At 30.9% G+C, this 21,006-nt stretch overlaps 2 protein-coding genes across 6 annotated transcripts in view; one reads left to right on the top strand and one right to left on the bottom strand.

Annotated features, from left to right (window-relative positions):
• The window catches only part of LOC107448987 (uncharacterized), an 86,886-nt gene extending 68,693 nt beyond the window's left edge, over nt 1-18,193 (bottom strand). For 2 of the 4 annotated variants that reach the window (XM_071187814.2, XM_087154687.1), the window contains exons 1-3: nt 18,019-18,184; nt 17,906-17,942; nt 2,644-4,410 (exon numbers count right to left, since the gene is read on the bottom strand). Coding sequence is in view for 2 of the 4 variants with exons in the window: in XM_016064374.5 (XP_015919860.1) it covers nt 17,906-17,942; nt 18,019-18,053 (72 nt within the window). In the remaining 2 variants the exon portion in view is untranslated. Of the gene's footprint in view, nt 1-2,643; nt 4,411-17,905; nt 17,943-18,018 lie in introns of all 4 variants that reach the window. The other 2 variants (XM_016064374.5, XM_016064376.5) reach the window with 1 other exon arrangement.
• Nucleotides 6,067-17,311, top strand: LOC147801806 (uncharacterized). 2 transcript variants are annotated; one of them, XM_087154688.1, is made up of 2 exons: nt 6,067-8,098; nt 11,147-17,311. In XM_087154688.1, the coding sequence occupies exon 2, from the start codon at nt 11,942-11,944 to the stop codon at nt 13,115-13,117; it is 1,176 nt and encodes a 391-aa protein (XP_087010814.1). In that variant the 5' UTR covers nt 6,067-8,098; nt 11,147-11,941; the 3' UTR covers nt 13,118-17,311. Both variants share the same exon structure in this region, with proteins under 2 accessions (XP_087010814.1, XP_087010815.1).
• Nucleotides 18,194-21,006: the final 2,813 nt, after the last annotated feature.

The raw sequence follows: 21,006 nt of genomic DNA, 5'->3' as shown, positions 1-21,006 counted from the left end.
TATTAAAAATATTACGATTTTACATATAGTTTGATTTATAGTGCAAAATAAACTGTTCCTGAGTCTAATTATGCTGTGATTACCGTCAAAAAAATTTTTTTCTTATTTTTTAAGTCAAAAATTATCTCAAATATATACTGTCTCCTCTGTTACAATTATTCTTTTAAGTTTATTTTATTCATTACACAAAAAAATTTTTAACTTAATATTTGGTTTTTACAATAAAGTCTATTAGTACAATCATGTTATGTTATATTTTTGGAAAAAAAAAAAATTTTCTTAAAGTTTCACATATAACAGAGAGGACAAAACTAAATATCTCCTCAGTTACACAAAATTGATAGGTTGACCATTAAAAAGGAACTCACTCTGGGAATGCAAACAAGTGCTAATGCATCTTGATTCAACTAGTTTAAACCAGTTCCTTCACTATTATAGAACACTTTTTATACAAAGCTGTGCTATTTTTATTTAATAGTGTGTTTAGTTTATAGTTAAAAGTTTCTTAAGTGAGTAGTAAATATGGGGAAAACAGCAGCAGAAAGAATGAGAGAATATAGAACTAGAATGTTCTAACAAAAAAAAAAAAGAAAGAAAGATATTTATAAGAAGAAAGATAAATATAAAATGAAAATTTATGATAACAAAAGTGTTCGGGGGAAGAAAAAAAAAAAACCTTAGCAGAGAAATAGATAAATTGAAAAAAAAAAAGAAGACAAAGGCAAAATAAAAAGGCAATGAAACAAGCAGTAGAAATTCAGGAAGGATATTCTCTTTATAATATTCCTTAGGCACTAGGGAAACCTATTAAAAAAGCAAACCGTGCATTACCTGTATCTCCAAGAAAACATTGTATGTACAGTTATATGCATACTCTGTAACCTTACTACCAAAACAAAAGAAATATTCCAGTAACAAAGTTTCTGATGAAACAAAAAAATTGTAATAAATTTCTACTCATCTCATAAACATTCTTATCAGACTTCTGGTAGAGCTGAGTGCATGATTGTCAAAGAAAATGCATGATTGTGGAGTCCACAAAGCCATATGTGCACATTGATGGAAGCATATCAAGTATCAAAGCAAATGCACCCAAACATAAAAATTGACAAATCTAAGTTTTGCTGTACTACAAACAATCCATATTTTTATTATTTTATGCCAATTAATTAAATATTGCACCCTAAAGTAGCATATTCTAAAAGAATTTTTGTTCTAAAAAATAGTTAAAATATTTCATATATTTTTTAGAATCAAATACTTGTGTGATTTCCCCTCTGTTACGCTTGGAATTCAACAAATCTTTTGCCTTATCCATAATTAAAAATAATGTTAAACTGTTTCATTACTAAAGAATCAATCTTCCCTCTGTCACTTTGCCTTATCTTTGAAAAGAAAGGAGAGAAAATACTGCTCATGTGAAATAATTCGGACTGAAGCATCTTTTGATCTTTTCATCTGGATGACAACAGGTTATGAGACCATGCAAGCTGAAATGATGTCTTAAATGCTCCCAATGCTTCTTCCCCACTGAAAATTTCTTTCAATTTCTTATCAATTTGAAGACTGTATTTAACACGGCTGGGATAAAAAAGAGAACAGAAAGATTATCTTTGAGATTTTATATAAATGAAACATTTATTCAGACACTTGATAGATGATTAATTGTGAATATATTAACTTCATAGGTCCTCATACCTTACAGGTAAGCATTGATTTCTTTTGTTCTCTGCGAATCATGGGAGGTACTAACCACATTTCCTATCAAGTGATGGGTAGATATTAGGGGTTGTACATACGTATAAGGCTGTCGGGGGGAGTACTGAAACTAAAAGCTCCTTTTCGGTATCATATAACTAACTTGAATATCGGTGCTACATAATAGGAAAATTATATTTGTCTACCTGTCACTACATCTTGAATTACGTACTTATATCACACTTTTTTATAAATTCTTTTTGTACAGAAAAAAAATATTTTTTAAAGTAGTACCCTTCCTGTAACTCTTCCATATGACTCTCGTAAAAAGAACAAAAATTTCGGTCCCAAGCGTGTCCACTTAACCAAGGTTTTTCACTGTATATAAATAAAAAACTCGACCGATATATTTAAAACATAAAATAAAGATGCTAGGGGAAAGGTTTTGATTTAAAAAAAAAAATGTTAATCACATTACGTTTTTTTTTTAAATGCATTTCAATCAAGTTTGTATACTAATTTTTGTTTTGTCTATACAATATTATTAACTGTGTTTCAGAACCAGTTTTCTACTTTGGTGACCCAGGTTGATGAATATATATTGGTCCTGGAACAAATGAAGCACAATGATTGTGAAAAATATCCAGAGCAGACCTGCCAACCTTAGAAAATAAAAAAGCAGGAGACTCTTTCTGTATCACGACATAGAGCAATATTGAAAATTAAACCTGATTCACATTTCCTACTAGAAGTTTATTTCAAAATATATTACTTACATTACATAAAATAGACCACAATAAGATTCTGACACTGACTAATAAAGATATGTGTTCTTACTATAAAATATAAGGTTCTTTAGAATTATATTAAAACACATCTTTTGATTATTTAAAATTTAGGAAGAGGTTCAAAATTAGCAAAGTATGTCAATAATGAATACAATACTTTATAAATGTATTTCTTCTTCTTATTATTTTTTTTTAACTGCTACTGTTTTAAAACTGCAGATGTTGCTGATTTAGCAATATTTAAAAAAACTGCCATCTATAGAAAGTGAAAAAACATTTTGCCTAATGGTATCCAAGATATATTTCCTCTCCGATTTTGCCATTTCATCGGCTATTGCTGTTGTTTTGGTTCGCACACACCGTAATTTTTAGCGATGTTGCTATTGGGGAAATTTTCTCTAAATAAATGCCCAGCATGATCTGAAGCACAAGTTGGGATGGAAATGGCACAAATTGTTTTTTTTTCTTCCCTCTATCCTGAACTAAATAGAAAAAAGCAAGAGAAAACACCCTGAAGGCCTGAGGGCGAAGATTTGAGGCAAAAGCAGGAGACTCCTGCTAAAAGCAGGAGAGTTGGCAGGTCTGCCAAAAGTTTGTATTTCATTGCACCAGGCTTGTTGCTTTTCTTGGTCTTCCTTTCGCATTACACAGATTTGAGTTATTTGAAAATAATTTGTTTCGATAATATCGCCTGTAACTGCTCTTTCATTTTTTATTCTACATTATTATATATATTTATTAGAGCACACTTCAATCATGATTGATGTTCATGATGAAGTTCTCTTGGAAGATCACAACATATTATTTTAAGAACTCTGGATATATTTTTTCCATTTATTATATCAAGACTGCGTAACTTTGTTATTTGAAGCTTCATGTTTTCATGAACTTTGCATAAACATGTGACCCGATCAGAAGCGTTTGGAAATAAGATCCAAAAATGTTGAAGACGACAAAAAGTGTGATAACAAAGAGTTTGATGTTGAGGATACTCTTTTATGAACATTTCATGCAAATTATACTTAGTGTCATTCAAATAACGTTTTTGTTTCTTTTTTCCCTGGGCACAAAAAAATTGCCTTGTAAATTTCATTCAGTACATTTAACAGCATTTTTTGTTAAAATCTCTTTCTCATATATAATGTTATTATGGTAATTGGTAAGCATTTTGCGTGAAGTTATTATTTTTTTTTACCAGATCGAATAACCGATACTTTTTCATAATTTTACCAGTCAATACTTGTAACATTGTCTTTTTCACTTTGAGATTTTTGGCTTTTAAAGTTAGATTGTATTTGTCTGCAAAAAGCTTCAGCAAATAACAATTTTCTAAACACATTAGCCTTTTTTCTTTTGTCTTAACTATTCAATTCTCTGCTGATTAGCAATTTATTTTCCTTCTCTTTAACTTTCTGAAATCTGCTTAATCTTTTTTTTATATATACCTTTCAAATCTAGTATTTAGTGTTTTATTTTTCTCTTCTAAGTCTACCTTCCTTTTCAATTTATAAAGTTTTTTCTTATTGTTTTATTTCCTCTTAAAACTCCAGAAGTATTATTTTCTTTGACAATGCTACTATTATTCAATTGAGAAGATAACCTCGGAGTTGTATCTATGATAAATCCTTCAGTTTCTTCCAAACTTTTTCTTTGTTTGCGATATTATCTTGCTTTTTCATTCTAAACCTTTCTTATTTTTCTCTTTTCGCATTCATCCATTTCTTGAACACTTTTAATTTTTCCACTGGCTTCTCTTTGGTTGCAATGTTCTCACTTTTTCAAATAATATAGGACTTTCTTTTAATTTCTGTCAAGCAATATAGGGCATGTTCTCTTGTCTGTTTTTTCGGTTCCCATCTTTTCTGGATTTGAACATCTCATTGCTTTCTTTTTATACTTTTTGGTTTCGCCTTTTTTTCTTCTTCTAAAATTTGAAGGAAAAAAAAAAGTTTAACATCACACAAATTATTTAGAAAATTTGCTAATATTTACTTCTCCAAAAAGAAAAGGTTAAACTTAACTTTTAAAAAAAAATATATATAAAGAAATTGCCATATTTGTTTCATTTTGAAAAATATCAATTAAAAGACTAGTTTTTTTAAACAATAGAAATGCATTATGGTAGTCTAAGACATTTTCTCTTCCATGGGCTGCATCATCTGCTCCGTGAACTTGCTATGTCCACAGAGGAGACAAAAACTAGTTTTTGAATTTTACAGAGTTTTAATTTTAAAGTTACAAAAATTTCACAGTTCTTTTTATTAATTATATTTTTTTGTCGTCAAAAATTTATAAATCAAATATAAAATAGTTTTCTCTTACCTTCTTTATGATGACTACGGAGTATATATTGAGAACTTTGCCAAACCTCAGTTGAACACAACAATCCAGAATTGATAGCAAAGAGAACTAAGAGTTTACACTAGAAAATAGAATGGTTACCTTTCCCATCAGGGCTTTGACATATGCTGCCCTCTATTGCATATTTACTGAATTATTTTAATTATCCAAGGAGGGATACTTAATAAAATTAAATAAGGAAGGAGACATATTAAATAAGAAGCTACTATAAATATTTAACTAGTTAATACTACAAAAACCATTAAAATAACCTTTAAATTGTTTAAAAGCCATTAAAAATCATTTTGTGTCACAGATATAGGGACATCCACGGTTAGAATTTAACTAAAAGGCATGAAGAAAAATACTAAGAAATCTGTTGTACTTTCTGATATTTATTACTAAGGAACTGAAAAAAACTCCGCTTTTTAGTGAAAATGACCCATACATATTCAAATAGACAGTCATACCATATCGAATATAAGTGCATTTATCTCTAAAACACTTTCATAATATAGAAAATTTTTTAGTTCAAAAAATGTGAATTGGGGACAAAGGACAATAATGACCAGGGATGATAGTGACACAAAGTGAAAAACTCTAAGTTGCAAGCTCGAACAAACAATTGAACAGTGTGCAAAAACTAGGAAACAAAATATCAATTAATGTACTATTCATATTTAATTTAAGTAATTAAACTTATTAACAATTAAATTACTAATAACAATTTAATAACTAAACAAATAAATAAAACAATTAAACCACTAATAAAGAATATCACACTTTTATAGAAACTAATTTCGGAAAAAACTTTGCTCTTCATCATTCAACTTCACAAAACTAACATCGTCCTCATAACTATGCGCTAACAACATCTCCGCATCTAGACAAAATCAAAATCGTCGCCAGTGCAGTGACAGCGTTAGCATAGGCAAGGATCCTCGTATGTTAATTCATCAAACCATGAGCGTTGATTTATACCGACGGCTTAAATCAGATTTTTGATGCATCGCCTAAAACTAAAATCATTATATCGGCCTGCCGATATATGTGTTAAACAGATATTTTGCGATACATCTATTTACAGCCCAGTCCTACATGTTACTAATTTAAAGTGACAGAAGCTTCAACTTCAAAGAAAAAAAAGCCTTTTTAATTGAATATGTAATATTCCTTTAACATTCTAATATTATTTCCATATTCTTGCATTTTGTGGAGGGAAAAGACACTAATTAATATATTTTTTTCTTTTGTAAATCATCATCACATTAAAAAAAAAAAAATCATCAAATCCGCAGCAGTAACTAGGGGAGAGGGGGGCACCTTTCAACATTTTTTGCTAAATAATTATTTGTGAAGTTTTATTGCTTTCAAAATCTAAGTTCTGATTTTTATTTACTAAATTGATATTTGATATTACCTATCAATTTTTTCTAAAAGTCTAAGCCAAAGACAAAATACCTCATTTTACATATTTAGTGAACCATTTTGTTGAAATCTACCCCTCCTGGGGGGGGGCAGTTTTCAACGGGTGGTGGGGCACATTTCAACAATCGAAGAGAACAATCGATCTCCACGCTGATGCGTGAGAAAAGCATCTTTTGAATATAATTCTGAAGAAAAGAAAAAATCTTTTGAAAACTTCTGCAGAAAAGAAAACCCAAGTTTTTTACCTCTTAAAGGAAAAATCTTCATGCCAGAACTCTGAAACGTTCTGCGACAATGTCGCCACGATTCTGCGATTCTTAAATTTCAAGCAAAGAAAATTAGATAATAATTTTACAAAATAGGCAGCTTTGATGACTTTTTGGTAGTAGTACTTTATTTACATCGTAGTAAAACTGCACCATGGGCAGCAACGGGCACGAGAAACACCCCTGAGGATGATTCAAAGACATATCATCAAAATTTTGCAAATCTGTAGCAGGGATGGTGCATCAACTCAAGCCACGAATAAGGTAAAATCCCCACAAAGGGGATTTCTACTAGGCGTCTTCCCTAACCGAGGGAGAATTCAATCAGAATGAATCTTAAAATGGCGGGATAAACATCTCGTGGAATCGGAAAAATCCGATTTGAATGTATAATGAACAATCAGAAAAATTTTATGTTTATCTGTGTTTATGTTTAGTGTTCCTATTGTTCTGTTTAATAAATATATAAAAAAAAAGAGAAATTTGGAAAATCATAACAATTTCAACGGACAGGCTATTACTATTGAATAACTCAACCTACAGGCTTGATAGAGGATAAGTAAATATTATATGGTGACCACCGGACTTGATATAGTATGGAATTATGAAATTGTGAAACGTGCATTATGAACATTCATTGAATGGCACGGAATAAATATTGTCGATGAAAATATCATCAGATAGTGAAACGCTGAGATTTGAGGTAGGTCCATTTTTCTTTGTTCCAATTTATTGATATATAAAATGGATTTAGAACGAATTAAGGGAAAACGAAAAAGGTTAAGAATTTCATTTAGTAAGCATTTAACTAAGATAGAAAATACGATAGGAATTGAAATTTCGAATGAATACACGAAAGAAATGAAAGTGAATGAGCTTTTGAGCTTAAAATCTCAGCTCACAGAAAAATTAAATGATTTAATTAAGGCTGATGATGAAGTGCAGTTAAAAATTGAAATAAAAGATATGGCAGCTGAAATAGATTTAAGTGAAGAATATAAAGATAAGGGTATTGAAGCGAAATTGAAAATAGAAAGGAATTTAGAAAATTTAATTGTTAAACCACAAGGTGTAATTCAGATAAGCGAGACAAATGTAAATAACTCTGTTCAGTTTGTATCACATAACATGCAAAATACTTCTAACTTTCAAAACGAAACTAAAAATATTGTCAAACTCCCGAAACTAAATATTCAAACTTTTTACGGTGATTGTAGTTATTTTTTAGATTTTTGGAATTTTTTTGAAGTTGCAATACACAACAATACTTCATTATCGAAAATAGAAAAGTTTACATATCTAAAATCCTATCTAGGAGGAGTTGCATTAAGTGCAGTATCGGGATTTTCACTTACGGATCAAAATTATGATGCGTCAATACAATTGCTGAAAGATAGATTTGGGCGAACAGATATTATAATGTCAACACATATGCTTTAACTGTTATTAATAGATCCTGTTAAATCTTGTAATAATATTATTGGATTAAGAAAAATGTATGACGCAATAGAAATCCAAATTAGATCTTTACAATCATTAGGAGTAGCTGCAGGAACTTATAGTAATCTCCTATGCCCAGTAATTCCATACTTGCCAACTTAAAAAAACTGCCATCAGTAAAACTTTTTTTACGAAAAATTTAAGACTATTCGAATTATTTAATAAGTAACAATACACCACAAATGAATAATAAATATATTAATTATAGAATCTATCACATGATTGAATGTTGATGAAGTAAGAACCAAATTTTCATTAAATTTTTTAATTGCACTTGTTAGAAAATGTACAGAAATATCTAATCAACCAACCATTTGTCATCTCAATTTCTATTACAATTATTTCAAATTCTATTACAATGATGCTACTTTTTAAAAAAATGCTATATGCAAAATAAAATAGTTCTTTAAGGGTTTTCCTCTAAATCAACAGCAAAAGAGGATGCTGAATTTAAAGAAGCTGAAGTAGCCTTCTTTGCTTTAATTAAAAAATCTTTTTCAAACACTTGTTCGTGACAGATTTTAGAAAATTTGGTTTTTAATATAAGCAGGCTTTCTAAAGTTTTATTAGACATAATTGTTCGCGATTCAGTACGGTTCTTTCTAACCAAACTAAAAATTCTCTCACATTCTGAATTTGAATGTGGTATGAGAAGAATTGACAATACAATGTTTCCCAATTTTTCATACTTAAACATGCCATCCGCACCTTTCATTTGACTTATCATTGACCACTGCACATCAATTGCTCTATCTGGAACAGTTATTTCACTCAAATCTTCCAACTGAAGTTGGCAAAACTGTTTCTGCAATTCGTCCATTGCCGTAAGCTTGGTTTCATTACTTTTTGTTTTTAAAAGGAAGGGAAACAAATTTACAAAATATCTCACACTTTCAAAACTGGAGTTTTCAATTTTATTTAAGTCAGCAACTTCAGCATGTTTGAGTACTTGATCATTTAAAGGGAATTTCTTAATAATATATTCACAGGCAGTTATGAAATATTTGATAACAGCTGAATAAAACAATGATTTTTCTTCTTCCGAAGAACTTGAAATTAAGTCCATTGCTGCGTTGCCTATAACTAAATCTTGCTGATCTTTATGGTTGAAAGAAGAATGAAAATTGACACATGTTAACTCTTTTCCTTTAACCTCAGAAGGTTTAACAAACTTCGAAAAAAGTTCTTTCAACATATCCAAAAGAAGAGCTCTTAATCGATGAATTTGTGGGGAAGATGACTGTAAAATTACATTTACCTTTTCAAATGTAGGGATAACATTTAAAAGAAATAAACTAAAGCACTTATTCAAATCTGAAGATAAAAACATAAAAATTTTCTCTTCTTTGGATAAAGTTGAAGAATCTTTTTGAGCTTTATGTCTTTTAACAATATTCACAATTTCTTGTTGTGAACTTTTCCTTTTTTTATCATTAGTTGGGTCCTGCTTATGTGTCTTAGTTTCCACTTTAGGCTTATCCTTCAATTTTTCTACTCTTGTGTTGCTTTCTGTATCAACTACTTTTGGTATTTTGAAAAATGACAAAGTAGATGATACAGACACACTGGAAGTGGAAACTTCAGCTCTGAAATAACTTGTAAGTGGATCCCACTGATTAACCAAGCGTGTAAGACTTCTCCCTAACGATAACCAGCGAGTTGACACATGCTTAAGCACTTTTTGTGCTTCTTTACCATACATTTCCTGAAATTTCTTAAGAGAGTCCTTACGATTAACGCTCCTTTTTAAGTGGTAAAAAATATCTACCAAAACTTCATCTATCCTAACGGGAAAAGTTGCAGCAGCTTTTTCAGAGGCAAGATGTATTAAATGGCAGCAGCATCCAATTGATATTATGTGCTCATTTTCTTTTTCTAAAAATGAAATAACACCATTTTTCTTTCCCTGCATAACGGAAGCATTATCTGCACTGAATGCTATACAATTTCTAAAAGGAATGTCATATTTAGCAAACACATTTAAAAGAAGGGAGCTTATATTTTCACCTGTGGAGTTTCCTTCCAAATTTGGGATTGCCAATAAAGTACTTTCAATGCGTTGAAGATCCACGTTAAAATAACTCACCACAACTGGGTACAACTTATAATCAGCTTCGTGACTACCATCACATGCTGCAGTAAATGCTTGTTCTTGCAAATATTTAATGATTTCTGAAGTTCGATCCATAGCCATTTCATGGACAAGGGATGCAGTTTTGGTTTTAGCACATCCGTAACGTTTCGCAATTTCACTTTTCGGAAACATCTTTCGAAAAAGCGGACCCACATGGCTGGCGGCATTTAGCGGAACATTATGCTCAACTAAAAAAGAGGTAAACAATAACTCAGCACGCATTACTTCATCTTGGACATTATCAGGTGGCTTAAAAAATTTGCTTAGTCTTTGGTTATTTTCAGCGTTTTCAATGTTCTTGGCATGATTCGGTCCGGTCACGTGGCGATGTATATCATTTCTACCTCCGTGCGATATTAGAAAGTCAGAAAAACAAATCGTACAATAAGCATACTTTTCTCCTTTATTTGATTTTTTTATGCATGGAAACTCTGCAGTATAAGAATTCTTATACGATTGAAAATAAGTTTTCTTCGGTTTCATTTTTAACGCACACCACGTGATTACAAGCTAAGTAGTAGTCGACAGTTCAGCACCGTTTTCGTTCGTTACAGAGGGAGGGAGAACGACGTTTGGATCGGCTAGTTCAGTGACGTAGTAGAAACGGGGAGTGGCAATAATGACGGGAACAGCGCATTCACTAAAGGAGACTGGAAGCAGTTAGGAGGGAGAAAAGGAGAATAACCAATCAACTGGTTTACACGTGAACGTGCCGTTACTATGGTTACGAGGATAAGCCACTTATAAGGGGTGTATGGTTACCGTGTTGCTTTGGAATAGATCGGAAAACTCCTGTCATTTTTTCTGTTTTCCCCCTTTACAAATGGTTTTACTCTAGCTCCGTAGCAGCTGATAATCGCGGAATTTTACCGATGCGCTAATCGTGCAACGCTAAAAACGGGGGATCCGTATAAATTTCAGGTTAATCCGTAGGCCCGTAGAATTAGACGTAAATCCGTACATTTTACGGATAATCCGTAAAAGTTGGCAAGTATGTAATTCTACAAAAATTACCCGAGGAATTGAATTTAAATCGGCAACGTAAAACAGGTGAATTATTCGATATTTCTTTGTTGCTTCAATTTATTAAAGATGAGGTAAATTGCAGAAAAGCAGCATTATTATTAGCGAATCCTAAAAATGCAACTGTTAGAGATTATTCATTTAAAAATAAATCAGATCAAAGTTACCCTAATAGGCCTCATTATTCAAACACTAAAAGGAATGATTATTTGGGCAATAAATCGAGCGCCACAGTTTTAGCTACACACATCGAAGAACGATATTCACACCCTCATAAATTTGACTCTTACGCGAAAACAAATTACAATTCAAAGCGAAACTTTAATACTTCCTATTCTGATAGACATGTGAATAATTTAAAATGCATTTTCTGTTCTAAAAATCATATGAGTCACGATTGCTTGTTAAATGTGTTTGAGAAGAAGAAAGCTTTAATGTCTAAGGGCTTATGTTTTATATGTTTTCAAAATCATTTAAGCAAATTTTGTGATAGGAATTATCAAAAATGCAAACAGTATAATTCTTCTTCTCATAACTCTTTAACTTGTAATGGGAACGAACATAATGAAAGAAAAAATGTTTCGGCGCCAGCGGTTGACGCCGTGCAAGGGGGGAAACCCAGAAACTCAAAACGCTATATCATCTATGATTTCTCTTTCTTCTAAATAAATTAAATAAAGAGGAGCACTTCTAATTCGATCTTATTGCAAGCTTTTTCGGCGGAAAGCAAAACAAAACAAGGAGTTAATATTCAATTGCGTTGTATGTTAGACGGAGGGGCGAATAAATCTTTCGTTTTGAGAGAAATAGCTGAGTCATTAAATTTAGAAGTGATTAATAAAGAATCATTAATTATTTATACATTCGGAAATGAAATCGCAGAAAAGCGCACATATGATGTGGTCGAATTAACATTACAAAGTATAAAAAATTCAAATCGGAAGATAAAAATACAAGCGGTGGTAATCGACTCGATTACTTCGGCACAAATTAACATTCCGTCACAATGGGTTAGAAATATTGCTACAGAAATGGGGACTGAATTAGCTGATGTTAGTACCTCCAGTAAAATACATGTTTTAATTGGTTCGGATTACATATCACAAATTTTAGGTGAAAGGAACGTAAGAATTAGTAAAAGATTGATTGTAGTTGATAGTATTTTTGGAGCTTTACTACAAGGACAGGATAAGGAATCCAATTCACCGGAGATGCCAGTCAATCATTTATTTGTTGAAAATGAAGAATTAGATTGTGATAGGATTAAGAATTTGTGGTCATTGGAAGCAATCGGGATAAATGCAGATAAAGAACTATCTCCGTCAGATAAAGAAATTTTGGAATCGTTTGAACAAAATACGACATATTCAAATAAAATATACGAAACTCGATTATTATGGAGGGCGGATAATAGAGAATTGAATAGTAATTATGAAATTGCAAAACATCGTTTATTTAGTTTAAACAAAACATTCGAGAGAAATAAGGGATTATATTTAAAATACGATGAGATCATAAATGAGCACATACGGGAAGGAATTGTTGAAAGGGTAGAAATGGATTTAGATAAAAATATAAATACAGGTTATTTTCTCCCACATCACGCTGTAGTACGCGAACAAAAGGACAGTACAAAGGTTAGGGTAGTCTTCGATGGATCTTCAAAGGGTAAAGGGGAATTGTCATTAAACGATTGTTTAGATTGCGATCCAAACTTAAACCCGGATTTACTAAAAATTATTTTGAGGTTCAGATTGCACAAAATTGCAATTTGCGCTGACATTCAGCGTGCATATTTGGAAGTAGGGATCGCAGAACAAGATAGAGAATTTTTAAAATTTTTGTGGATAAAAGAAAAGGGTCCTAATCTCGATCTCAGCAATCATAATATCCAAACTCTTCGATACAAAAGGGTTACATTTGGAGTTAAGTGTAGTTAATTTTTGTTGTCAGCGATAATAAGATTACACATAGAGAAATATCGCAAAGACTATGGTGAAGCGTGTGAAATGCTCCATAAACTCTATGTAGATGATATGATCGACGGAACTTCTGACGTGCAGGATGCCTTTCGTTTGAGTAAGGAGATGATATTTATTCTTGGACAAGCTAGCATGAATCTACGTAGATGGACAACAAATTCTCCGATTCTTGGCAAAGCATGGAAACAAGCTTTTATAGATTGCCGAGAAACATCTCAAGAACTAGGCGTACCTTTAAAGATTTTAGGACTTATCTGGAACAATGTTGAGGACAACATTAGATTCGACATTCGACAGTTTGAAAAACTGAGATTGTGCAAGGCGATAACTAAACGAATTATCTTGGCAGCAGGCGGTATGCTTTTTGATCCCATTGGACTAATGAACCCCTTCAGTATTAGAATAAAGCTTTTGTTACAACAGATTTGGGAAAAAGGCATTTCATGGGATGATTCCCACTGAAATAAAGGATTCCCACTGAAATAAAGGACACATTTATTGATTGGTATAACGAATTAAAGATAATTCGAAACTTGGAAATACCTAGGCAATATTTCGAAGAACTGGATTGGGAGTCATTAAAGATTCATATTTTTTCCAATGCAAGCCCTAAATGTTATGGAGCTGTAGCTTATTTCCGGATGAAGAATATTACGAGCTTTATAATGTCTAAATCTCGCCTAGCCCCTTTAAAGAAGCTTACTTTACTGAGGTTAGAGCTGATGGGAGCATTAATTTCCGCAAGAATTGGAAGTTATCTTAAAGACACTTTCTCTAAATTAAATGAGAAAAGAATATTTTACTGGACAGATTCTACAATTTGCCTACACTGGATCAAGGGACAATCCGATGATTGGAAGCAGTTTGTTAGAAACAGAGTGAGAGAAATAAAGGAAAAAACTAATCCGGATCATTGTAGCGGAAAAGATATCCCTGCAGATAAACTTGCACGAGGAATGAATGCTCAAGCTCTTTTAAACGATACTGTTTGGTTATCGGGACCTCCATGGCTAAAAGAAAGGAATATCCCATACGATGAAAGCGCCTCTTGTCCTGACATGCATAACGTTGTAGGAGAGAGACGAAAAGTTGTAACTTTACATTTAAAAACTGTATCTATTCAGCCGTTACTGAATCTTGATAATTATAGTGACCTAAACAAAGTTTTCAGAATTACAGGGTACATATTTCGTTTCAGTCATAACTGTAAGGCAGCGCACGAAAAGAGAATAGGAGCAATCACAGCGAGTGAACTAACCAACGCGGAAACTTACTGGATTAAAGTTGTGCAACGAATTGAATTTGAAAAGGAATACCTGGATTTAAAAAACAATAGTCCCATACATCCAAATTCGAAATTATACGATTTAAATCCAATTTTGTCAGCTGATGATTTAATAGCCTTAAAAGGAAGGTTACAAAATTCAGATTTCGATGTTCAATCAAAGCACCCAATTATCATAAGACAAAATTTACAGAACTCTTAATATTTAAAGAACATACAAACTTGTGTCACTCTGGTGTTTCGGATACACTTACACAATTGAGAGAACGATTTTGGATAATCCGAGGCAGGCAAGCTGTAAAAACTTGTTTGAATAAGTGCTTTAAGTGTAGACGATATAAAGTTAAACATGGAATTCAGGTAGTTGCTCCATTACTTGCAAATAGAACTTGTGAAGTCAACCCATTTGAAGTTGTAGGCATCGACTTTGCTGGTCCTGTGTACTAAAAGGACCATGATAAAAATTACATCGCATTATTTACATGTGCTGTAACGCGAGCAGTACACCTAGAAGTTGTGTCGAATTTAAGTACAGAACATTTTCTTTTGTCATTCAGACGATTTATCTCCAGAAGAGGCATTTGCCGGATTGTAAACTCTGATAATGCTTTAACTTTTAAAAGTGCTGACATTGAACTCAAGAGACTATACATGAACATTAATGAATTCGAAGTTCAGAACTATTTTAGCAAAAAGGGTATAGAGTGGCAGTACATCGTTGAACGTGCTGCATGGTGGGGAGGATACTGGGAGAAAATGGTTCGAATAACAAAAATCACATTAAAGAAAATCTTAGGGAAATCATTTGTTTCATTTGAAGAATTGCAAACTATTTTGGCAGAAATTGAAGCTATAATTAATTCACGTCCATTAACGTATGTTTATAATGAACCTAATGAACCATTCCCTCTCACTCCTGCTAACTTTTTAACTGGAAGAAGATTGACAGCTTTACCTAATTGGTCAGGTAATGCAAATTTTGAATTATTTAAAGGTAAAAGGGATTTGATAAAAAGATTTTTGTATAGGAAAAAGATTCTAAATAATTTTTGGAAAAGATGGAAAAAGGAATATCTTCTTCTGTTAAAAGGTGCAAATTTCAACAAACATGTAAATGTAAACATTGAATTTAATGTAAATGATATAGTTTTAATAGGTGACGAGAAAATACCAAGACAACTTTGGAAGTTAGGAAGAATTCTTGAATGCCACAAGGGTCGAGATGGCAAGGTAAGATCAGTCTCTGTGAAAACGTCTTCAGGGGTCATAAGACGCCCAGTAAAGTTATTGTATAATTTAGAAATTGCATAAAATGAGTGAGTAACAAATTACAAGTTGATTATAAATAAGTGACTGTTTTTATTCTAGTTCGAATTTATGGTTTTTTTTTTTGCTGATATTGTTTTCATAAATTTTTGTATGATTCATTATTTATGTCGTGAATTGTTAATTTGGTAGTTTAATGTAGAATTAGTATTAGTATAATTTTAAATTCTATTTGTAAATTGTTTTTGAACTCTTTTTCGGGGCGGGAGGATGTAGCAACTCAAGCCACGAATAAGGTAAAATCCCCACAAAGGGGATTTCTACTAGGTGTCTTCCCTAACCGAGGGAGAATTCAATCAGAATGAATCTTAAAATGGCGGGATAAACATCTCGTGGAATCGGAAAAATCCGATTTGAATGAATAATGAACAATCAGAAAAATTTTAATGTTTATTTGTGTTTATGTTTAGTGTTCCTATTGTTCTGTTTAATAAATATATAAAAAAGAGAAATTTGGAAAATCATAACAATTTCAACGGAATTACTATTACTATTGAATAACTCAACCTACAGGTTTGATAGAGGATAAGTAAATATTATATGTAGCAGGGATGGCTCTCCCACTTAGGTAACACAGAGATCTGCCTTTGGAAAAAAACATGATTAATAGGTTACTGTGACAAAATTCAAGACAGGTCTTCACAGTGTTCGCGACAAGTTTTTTTTTACAACAGAACAATTTTGGTAGCATAAACTATAAGAAGCGCAGCATTATGTACGGTATTGACGGTTCTGTGAATGAAAATACCTTCAAAAATATTGGCAAGACTGGTGGGAAAGTCTCCCACTAGACAGAGAAGCGTTTCTGTCCCAAAAGAATTTTTTTAAAAATTTGCTTGGGACGTATGTGTCCCGTTAGGCGCAAAAGGGTTAAATGCATACAATTTTGAAATATCTAACATTCTTTGTTAAATGCAGATACGAAAATATTGGAATAATTTGAAATATTGAATAGGCAATGGAAACTCTTCGTTTGGAAAGTAAGAGATTTCAGGAAAGTTTTACAATTCCATTCTACAAAATATTTTTTATGTTACAGAAGCAATTTGAATGAAAAAAATACATCAAAATTTTATTCATGCTAGAATATATATTTAAATGCTAAACTAGGCACGTAATGCTAACTATGCTGATTGAAAGACTAATTGAGTTGTATAATAGCTTTAAGTTAAACCTATCAAAAATTTCAATTATAAATAAACAAAAATAAGTTCTCACATTAAAAATTCCAAGCGTTTGTGTATTGTTCATAAAAGGTTAACTTATTTTTAATATTATTAGTAGAATAAAGTTACAGGATTTTTTCCTACCAATTAGAAAATTTTCATTTTCTCTGATTAAAGATAAAGTAGTAAGGCATGGTAAATAAATAGATAAAAACAGAAAAATCCTGTTAGCATAATAAATCTAGTTTCTGTCCTATATAATTCAATTTAAAAAAAAAAAAACAACAACAATATTAGATTATCAAACAAATATAATTACCAAATTATTGTGATAATGGAGCATTGCAAGATAGTTAAAATTACTCTTTGTGCTTTCAAGTAAATAAATTAATATTTGTGTACAATACAACAGTAGTGTAAAAAATAATACTTAAGTTAAGAGACATGCATTGTGGAAAATATATCAACATTTTACCAGAATATTCTTTGGAATGTATAAATAAAAGTTAATCTTTCAAATATAAATTTTTAAAAAAAATACCTACATAATACAGAACTCTTCGTTTCCAAGTTGAATCCACGTTTCAAACATAATAACTTTAATATTTCACTTTAATATTGATTCTATATAAAAATGGTAAGCATCCAAGTATATTGAAAGGAAAAAAAATTTTTCAACAGAAAGTTGAAGTAAAACAATTATTTTCTCAAATAAAATGAAATTTTTTAAAAATATTTTATAAATATAGCAGAACATAGCCAATATGGATTGTTAGTCTTTAACATACCTTGCGATGTTAGGAAGCATCGAGCATTCTTAGAGACCTCATAATTGAGAAATTAAACAATAATTTTTACAAAAAAAAACAACTAATACATATCTCGGAGGAAGGCTGGTTAGGGTCCATCGATTTTCAAAAGCAATCTAAAATATTATTTGCATTTAGAGGAAAAATTGAAAATACTTACTCGTCCAGGCCAAGGTCTGTAATGTTGCATCTTACCCCTAGAAACGGAAATTAAATAGTAAACAACATCATTTAATAATAATGTATTTTAAAACATATAAAATTATAACGTACCAAACAAGATCATCTAGATCGAAAGTGTGTGTCATATTACTTCAAAAATCACAAACTGTTCGTAAACCGAAGTGACAAAATTATGTAAGCAGCGTTAAAATTGAAGAACGCCGGACAAAAGAAAAGGCTAAACCTCTCTTTTGAGCTTCCTCGCCACTAATGAGAGCAACCCCGTGGAAAAGATGGGCACCGGCGATTCTCCCCTTTTTCAAATGCGCTGTCACGTGACATTGGAATAATAAACTCACCTTCTTTCATACCATACCATATAATGATTCTGAGTTTAAAAAATTTACTTCTGATTTTAAATAAATATTTATATGTATATATATTTTAATTTTGCTCTTTTTTTCGCTAACACCTTTTATAATTTTTTTATGGAATGTATGTCAAATCGGATTGCGTTTTCACTAATCCTGTCTCCGTGTCTTTAATTTGATAAATTTTGGAATATTCCAAAATTTATCTGCAGTGCTATACTTGAAAAAATAACTGTACTACAGAAAAAAGGAAATACATTCTTTTAATTAAAACTATATTTCAAATTTAATTAATTGAAAAAAGAAAACAAATATATTGAATACTCTTGATTTAAAATTATTTTTAGTTACTTTAAAAAATGTTATGAGGCAGTGCTTCATTCAGTTTATATTTACATTTGCAATGAAGCAGTTGCGATTTCTTTTTAAACTTCAAGTGATTGCTAAGAGAAGAAAATATTTACTTAATTTAAACTTAGTACTCATTTTAATCATGGTTTAAAGTAAATCTACTAACTACAACCACTCTTTACATATCGATAATATCTTACCCGTACTGTCTTGCAAGTACAATCGTTAAAGGTTATACCCCTTAAAACTGATCCTTTAACACTTAAAACTACACAAATCTGGGGCAAACTAATTTTCCCTGTATTTTCAATAGATTTTTTTTTTTTAATAATTTTCCTTACCATCCCGTTCTGCCTCACCTGGAGTAGGATTATTTATATAGAGACTAGATATAATTTTATTTTTACAGTGAAAAATATAATAACCTTTGATTTCTTAAAACATCATTGTATTTAGAATATGAAAGTATAAAAAGTTCATAAAAATCGTTTGCAGCTCTTTTAATTTTTTTTTTCACTATTTATTTTTAAAATCATATTTTAAACTAGGTATCCCGTTATGCTCCACCTTCCCCTACATTGATTTCATAGCAGTTTTGTGGACTAATAATTATAGCTGATCACTACTGTACTCTCTCATTGTTTTGATTTACTTTTTCAAATGATTTATCGGCTTCTAATTGCTTCTATTTTGATTTTCAAATGGATTAAAGTAATTTAAGTTAGGAAACTTTAAGAAACTGAAAGCAAAATTGAACATAGTTCTAAAAGAAAGCGTCGTGAAAATTAAATAAAAAACTATTTTTGACAATTAATTATGAAAAAATATTAAGAAAGGAGAAAATATCGTAATAGATTCTTATACAACTTAAAAGAGGAGGAGGGTTAAGATATGGAACTGGTATTCTCCCCAAATGGCGTATTCGAACGTTACGATCGCGATTGGGAGCTTTCTTAATTGCTTTATTTCAGTCATTTTAATTTAATTTTGTAAATTCCATAACTTTTTAAATCCACTGATTGATGAGGAGCTGTGAAGCAACAATTCCCTGAAGTAAAACCAAGCACTGAAAAGGAAACGCACTACGGTGTTAAGGGAAAATTTCTTTTCAGATAAATCTGTCGTTTGGCAACCACGAGGTAAAATCTGATACAGATGAGTAAAGTCAAAAAATTTTTGCCGAACTATTTTCATTTGCATAGGGATTGTAAGTAATTGAATAATTGAACATTTCCACAAAAGAGTAGATTGTTTGACAAAATATCTCTTAAACATTTAAACATCGCGAGGCTAAGACTTAAGCATATTTTTACGATTAATTCTTTTCCCATGGGAAACTTTAAGTCAAAATACAAATTTATTATTATAAATTGAATTATTTTAAAAATGCAAATTCGAATAAAAAATCATTTTATAGTTGAGGAGGAATAAATGAGCAATGAATAAGGGAGTAGAGGTTTTACCGTCTTTCAGGAAAAGAAAATAAGAATATATTGGGGTTAATTTTTGATAACTTCTTTGACTAATATAAATATAAAGCATAATAGTAATATAAAGCCACATTTGATGCTTTTATATATTCCGACTATTTTTTAAATGAACTTATTTCATTTTAAATAAAACGTTTAATTCTTTAAGTCTTTTATTTCTTAAAAAAAAATTTTTTTTACTGTCTCGCTTATTTTTTACTGCCGCGATTGTAGTCATTCGAAAAAGAAAAAAAAAAAAAAAAAGGATCGTGGTAGAAGGAATTTGAACTATTTAATTAATTTGTTGAATCATTGTTATTTGTTGAATTCATTCTTATTTGAATCATTTAACTCGGTTTTATTGGTTTTTATACTACTCACAGATGCATTTTTTTTTAACAGAATTTGGGCTTGAGTTTAACAGCCATGTGCAGGTGATTATACTATATTGAAAAGTAGTAATTTATAAAGATAAAATCAAAGTTAAATTTTCTTATTTTAGCAACCGTTTAGCATTTTAGCAAACCGTTTTAAACTTTAGAATAAATTTATTTTAATAAACAATATGTTATTGTCACAAGAACACATATTTTCTGAAAAAATAGTTGAATGATAATACGAATCTAGCTACCACTTAATGAGTTGCATTGACAAAAAATTTTTCATCACGCGATATGGCATGATCCGGCAATGAATGTGTTTTTTATTTGCTTTTCTGATGCTTACATAATTTTTGTTGTTGCTACATTATCTGGACTCTAATTGTCTAAGCAACAAGTCTAAGGGAAATTACTGTAACTGAATAAAAAATAACAAGATTTGTTCAGAAAAATTCTTATTGATGTAATTTTCAAGAATATATATTTTTCTTTTCGAAAGAAAAAATCGTTAGCCAATATTTTCGCCGA

The sequence above is a fragment of the Parasteatoda tepidariorum genome, chromosome 11, assembly GCF_982258835.1.
Source record: "Parasteatoda tepidariorum strain Cologne lab strain chromosome 11, Ptep-v5.0, whole genome shotgun sequence".
Lineage (NCBI taxonomy): Eukaryota > Metazoa > Arthropoda > Arachnida > Araneae > Theridiidae > Parasteatoda > Parasteatoda tepidariorum.
The sequence above is the reverse complement of the archived record's forward strand: the minus strand, read 5'-3'. Positions and strand labels throughout refer to the sequence as shown.